This window comes from Mastomys coucha, unplaced genomic scaffold (assembly GCF_008632895.1).
Source record: "Mastomys coucha isolate ucsf_1 unplaced genomic scaffold, UCSF_Mcou_1 pScaffold18, whole genome shotgun sequence".
In the NCBI taxonomy this organism is placed as follows: domain Eukaryota; kingdom Metazoa; phylum Chordata; class Mammalia; order Rodentia; family Muridae; genus Mastomys; species Mastomys coucha.
The window spans coordinates 88,300,224-88,306,223 of record NW_022196900.1 but is presented as its reverse complement, the minus strand read 5'-3'; the positions used below and the strand labels follow the sequence as shown (position 1 = coordinate 88,306,223).

The 6,000-nt window shown below is 39.5% G+C and overlaps 1 protein-coding gene across 17 annotated transcripts in view; it reads left to right on the top strand.

The window, feature by feature from the left end:
* The window catches only part of Epb41 (erythrocyte membrane protein band 4.1), a 161,321-nt gene that overhangs the window by 87,657 nt on the left and 67,664 nt on the right, over nt 1–6,000 (top strand). For all 17 annotated transcript variants that reach the window (XM_031378894.1, XM_031378882.1, XM_031378881.1 and 14 more), the window contains 2 exons: nt 3,462–3,537; nt 4,880–5,098. In XM_031378894.1, the coding sequence (XP_031234754.1) occupies nt 3,462–3,537; nt 4,880–5,098 (295 nt within the window). The remainder of the gene's footprint in view (nt 1–3,461; nt 3,538–4,879; nt 5,099–6,000) is intronic.

Sequence of the window (6,000 nt, the reverse complement as noted above, 5' to 3'; positions counted from 1 at the left end):
ATGGTTGTGAGCCACCATGTGGTTGCTGGGCATTAAACTCAGGACCTCTGGAAGAGCAGCCAGTGCTCTTAACCACTGAGCCATCCTTCCAGCCCCTGTTGTTATACTTTTCATGTAAATGTAATTTCTTGGGGGAATGTGTGTCTCATGCCCCTTTTGTTCCCAAGTAACTGTAAGGTGTTTCTACATCAGCTCAGCATAAAAGATGCAGAGACCTGGTAATTTTCTTAACAAGCTTCCAGCACTAAGCTGCAGGTTCTGAGCTACTCTAACTTGGCTGTGCTATTGCCCAGCCACCTGTCTGTTACTTACCATCTGGTCTTGCCCTGGCTCGCTCTGCTCCATGTGTGTCCCCATGGCTGTTTTCTCATCTTGACCTCATGGCGAATCCTGGTCTCTGCCTCTCCCACCTCCTTTTCTCTGGTCCCTTGGGACCCCTAGACTGGGCTCCCCTTGGGTCCCCTATACTGCTCAGGTAATTAGCTCATCAGCTCTTTACTAACCAGTCAGAAGTGATGGAAAACAATGTTTACATAACATTGACACTGGAGGTGCTTGACTGTGCCATCAGCTGGACTGCAGCCAGATGTCTGGGCACAGAAATCCAGCATCAGAATGCACAGTGCACAAAACCATCCCTCAACGTTTGCATATAGCCATCCCTGCCTACAACATACAGTAGATGCTTTATCTTTTATTTTGAAATTTCCTTAGAGTCAACCTTATGTACCTTCTTCTGAGTTTATCTCTTATTTTCTCAGGCCAGCTCCCAGTACTCTTTTAAGGTCTTTATTTTCTAGACTCTGGAAGAGGGCTCTCTCTTGCTGAGTCAGGCTAGTTACCTTTGTCCTGTGGCCAGTCAGGTAGCTCATAGCTACCTATAATTTCAACACCAGGGCATCCAGTAACCTATTCTGGCCTCTGAGCAGCTGCACACATGTTACACGTGTGTGCGCGCACACACACACACACACACAGAGAGAGAGAGAGAGAGAGAGAGAGAGAGAGAGAGAGAGAGAGAGAGAGAATATGTGTGCATGTATTTTAACACAATTTCAGAAGTTAAAAAAATTTAAACCAGGGATAACCTATAGGTAAAATATGCTTATACCTTCTCTATATGCAGAAAATTATGTATAATTTACTCAAATTAATTTTTAAAAAACCTTTAGCTCATGAGCCCTCCTCCACTTCATCTCCAAAGGTCATCATATCTTGAACTTTGTGATAATTATTCCATTGAATTTTTGGAAGTGTTTTTAATTACTTCTACATCTTTATTATTAAGAAATATGACTTTGCCGGGCAGTGGTGGCACTCACCTTTAATCCCAGCACTTGGGAGGCAGAGGCAGGCGGATTTCTGAGTTCGAGGCCAGCCTGGTCTACAGAGTGAGTTCCAGGACAGCCAGGGCTACACAGAGAAACCCTGTCTCGAAAAAAAACAAACAAACAAACAAAAAAATATGACTTTATTTTGACCTTTGAATGTCATATAAATTATGTGACTTTTCTTACTCAACATCATTTTTGAAACTTATTCTGATCAGAAAGAAAACCTCCCCAAACAATTACTAACATGTAGGTGGTGACATCCTGATGTTTTCTTTTATCCCTCTTTCATATTTTCAAGTGCAAATATTTCCTCCATCAAAAGAGTTTACAGTAGATTGTAACCTACAGCTTAAAAAAATCCTGATTTAGGATGTATGCCTGGAAATAAGGTTTAATAGAATGTTTGGAAGTAAAATATGAGTTGTTTCTTTTCACCTTTGCAGGATATTGCCACTGTGTCTCCTTTAAATGGTTGCAACCACTTAAAACATTCTCACCTGTGAGAATGAAAGCCATTTTAAAACTTACTCTTGTATGTGTGTGGTGAAATTTCCTTAGAGTCAACCTTGTGTGTTGGGAGTGGTGCTTGCCAGCAGAGGCCAGAGGAAAATGTCGGGCCTTGCTCTGTCACTGTCCATCTTATTCCAGTGAGACAGGGTCTTGTCACTGAAGTTGTAACTAGGGCAGGAGTAAGCAAGCTGCAGTGATTTCTCTGTCTCCCTCTCCCACAGCACTGGGCCACAGCGAGTGGGAGTGCTGGGTCATGGCACATGATACTGTGGCCAGCTTTTCAGCATGGGCTCTGGAGATTTGAATTCAGATCCCTTGAGGCCCAGAAAGTCCTACTAAAAATCATTAACTAGGGCTGGAGTGGTGGCTCAGCAGTTAAGAGTTAAGGTTGGCCAGGCAGTGGTGGCACACTGCCTCCCAGCACTTGGGAGGCAGAGGCAGGCGGATTTCTGAGTTTGAGGCCAGCCTGGTCTACAGAGTGAGTTCCAAAACAGCCAGGGCTATACAGAGAAAGCCTGTCTTGAAAAAACAAAAAACAAACAAACAAACAAAAAAGAGTTAAGGCTGCTCTTCCAGAGGACCTGAGTTCAATTTCCCAGCACCCACATGCAGCTCACAGCTGTGTGTAACTCAGGTTCCAGTAGATCTGACTCTCTCATACAGACATGCAGGCAAAACATCAATGCACATAAAATTAAAAAAGTTAATTAAAAAAATCACTAACTAAGGGGGCTGGAGAGATAGCTCAGCAGTTGAGGACATTTGCTGCTCTTACAGAGGACCTAAGTTTGATTCCCAGCTGCCATTTCTAGCAGCTCACAACTACCTGTTATTTCAGCTTCAGGGGATCCAATAACCTCTTTTGGCCTGCATCAGCAGCTGCATATACATGTAGCATGCACATGCACAAGCACACATATGCACACACACACACACACACACACAGAGAGAGAGAGAAAGAGAGAGAGAGAGAGAGAGAGAGAGAGAGAGAGAGAGAGAGAGGAAGAGAGGAAGAGAGGAAGAGAAAGAAGTGTCATTAATAAAAAATTTTAACATAATTTCAGACTTATGGGAATTTAAAAGAGACTAGTACAAAAATTCATAGGTAGCTTTTACCCAGATTCTGAAAATAATATTATTTTGCTGAACTTATTTTTTATGTTAATTTTTTGTTTCTTTTACATCTACTTAATCATGTGTACATATGTGCACAAGAGCTTTTGTTTATTTCAGACAATGTTGATATATCACATATAAATATTGTCAAAATTGTAAAAGATTACCCACTGACCTCTGATGGCTCAGAGCACATATAAATCAAATTTCTGAAACAAGTTCTGTGAACAAATCGACCTGCAGGATTGTTTCTTCATCTGCTTTTGCCTTTATGGTTCCAGTCCACTATAATCCATAGTAGTCAAGTCTGTGTGCTAAGATTAAAAGATTAAAAAAAAAGAAGAAGAAAAGAAAAAAAGAGGTCTTCTAGTTTTCCTGGGTGGTTTCTAAGCACAAAACATGAAAATGTTGAAAGATTTAAGAAAAAAGAAATAAGAAAACTGAGTATTTTCAATAAAAAATTTAAACATAAAAACAAAATTCCTGTCTTTATTTTTATAGGTGTTCCTTGGAATTTCACATTTAATGTCAAGTTTTATCCACCTGACCCAGCACAGTTAACAGAAGACATAACAAGGTGAATACTTGATCCGTAGCTGTATAAATAACTGTAATTCTTGTTATAAGCTTTGGGGAATTTCCCTACTCTGAACAGAAGAAAAATGTTAAATGGTTAGTCTAAAATACAAAGTTTCTGATCCCTTCAAAGCAGGCTTGGGGGGCTGGAGAGGTGGCTCAGCGGTTAAGAGCACTGACTGTCCTTCCAGAGGTCCTGAGTTCAAATCCCAGCAACTACATGGTGGCTCACAACCATCTGTAATGAGATCTGATGCCCTCTTCTGGGGTATCTGAAGACAGCTACAGTGTGTTTACATATAATAAATAAATAAATCTTTTTTAAAAAAGCAGGCTTGCAAATGCTAAGTGAACCTAAAAGGCTGGAACTTGATAGAAGCCAGCTCTGCTTACATGCTATATACCACGTGGTCATGCCACGTGGTTATGCCACATGGTCATACCACACCATGTGGTCATATCACGTGATGAGTGGGGCTTCTCTTAAACCAGTCTCTGAGGGCAAGACCAAACTGTCCTACTGTATTCCTCTTAGAGTTGGAAAAAGCAAAATAATTATTATAATTATGATCTCCCTTTTAAATTATCCTCATGAACTGGCCTGTCTTTTGAGCCCATTTAATTTATAGCACAAATCTTACATAAAAATAACCCATTGAATTTTTAAAGAAAATTATCTTTGTTTGATTTTTAACAATAGCTCAGTGATTAAGAGCACTGGCTCCTTTTCCAGAAGATCCAGATTCAGTTCCCAGCACCCACATGACAGCTCACATCTGTCTGTAACTCCATTACCAGAAGATCCAAAACCCTCCTCTGACCTTCATGGACAATGTATGCACATTGTACAGAGGCATATTCGGGTAGAAAACCCATATACAAAATAAAAATATAGGAAAATATTTAAATGAGGGAGTAAAATAAACTCCTAAAATCTGATTATTAAGTGCTGTGAAAAATCTGTAGCATCTTCTAAGGTTACTTTGTTGTAAAGTTGTTCTCAGTTGAGATGCCGACTCTCCCTGAGAGATTGTTTCGTTCATTTTATACATGTATGTGCATAATACTTAATAGTATGTCTCAATAAGATATTAGTTTCTTTACTTCCTTCAGATATTTCCTTCTTTTTCCTTTTTCTAAACTGCTTTCCAACTCTGCTTAACATAGTTACAGTATTTTTGTCTTATGAAACTTCTTCAAACAAAAGGGAGAGACAGTGTAGCAATGCGCCCTCTACTGACCAAGCACCTTGTTTCCTTAGCCACCTTCTTCCTCCGTCTGAGTCTGCATTCTGATCTGTTGTTGTTACTAAGACATCTGCATCTTCTCTTTTTTGGATGTAGATACTATTTATGTCTTCAGCTTCGGCAGGACATTGTTGCTGGACGTCTGCCCTGTTCCTTTGCAACTTTAGCCCTACTCGGGTCTTACACCATCCAGTCTGAGCTGGGAGACTATGACCCAGAACTCCATGGTGTGGATTATGTCAGTGATTTTAAACTGGCTCCAAATCAGACCAAGGAACTTGAAGAGAAGGTCATGGAATTGCATAAATCATACAGGTGAACATGTCTCCAGATACTCTTTCTTTATTTTGGCCATGAGTTTTGATCCTTGTTATTGATTCATTGTTTGCCATAGGAAGAGTCACCCTGAGTTCATTTCCCTTTATTGTTTAACTTTGGGAGAGTCATTCAAGCCCTCTGAACCTCAGGTTTCTTATCAGGGTAATGGACATTTTTTTTTTTCTGTTTTTGTTTCCAGTTTAATTGAAAATTTTTATTATTTCTAGGGTTATTGAAATTTGGTTTTGTTAGTCATCAGAGTAATGGTCATTGCATTGTAAGGTAAAAACTAAATGAGATAATACGTGTGGGAACTACTTAGCATAAGGCCTTGTACACAGTAGGTGCTTAGTAAATGGTAGTAGCTATTGCTATTATTGCCTTAACTTTTTGATTTTAGGTTTTAAATGTATACTATGTTAGATGCCTTAAGATTTTGAGAATAGGAGATTCTAACTTGGGTTCTGTGTACGCAGCGGATTCAGAGGTCTTGGTACTCTAGAAAGTATTTTGTGAAGTCTTCATCAAATTCACTGACTTTACTGCTTTTTATGAAAATGATTAGTAGCATTGGGAGGGGACCCAACCACAGTCAAGAGCAAGGCTTATCCTTTGTTTGAGGCAGATTGCCTCTGTCTTGTTCTGGCCCTGTGAACTTAAGATAATGCACTGAAATTCTTTCTTATTTTGTTCCTTGAATGTCTGATTGAGATTATTACCTTGGAAGTCATAAATGAGGTGATGGGTAAGTTTTGAAAAGAAAATGTGTATGTAACATAATATAATCTTGTAATGTCACTAAGGTGACCCCCCCAATTGTATTTCTTCCTCCATATACTCACTTTTTTAAATTTGAGTGACTTACTGTAGCTAAATTTAGTCTGATGTTGGCATTGGTT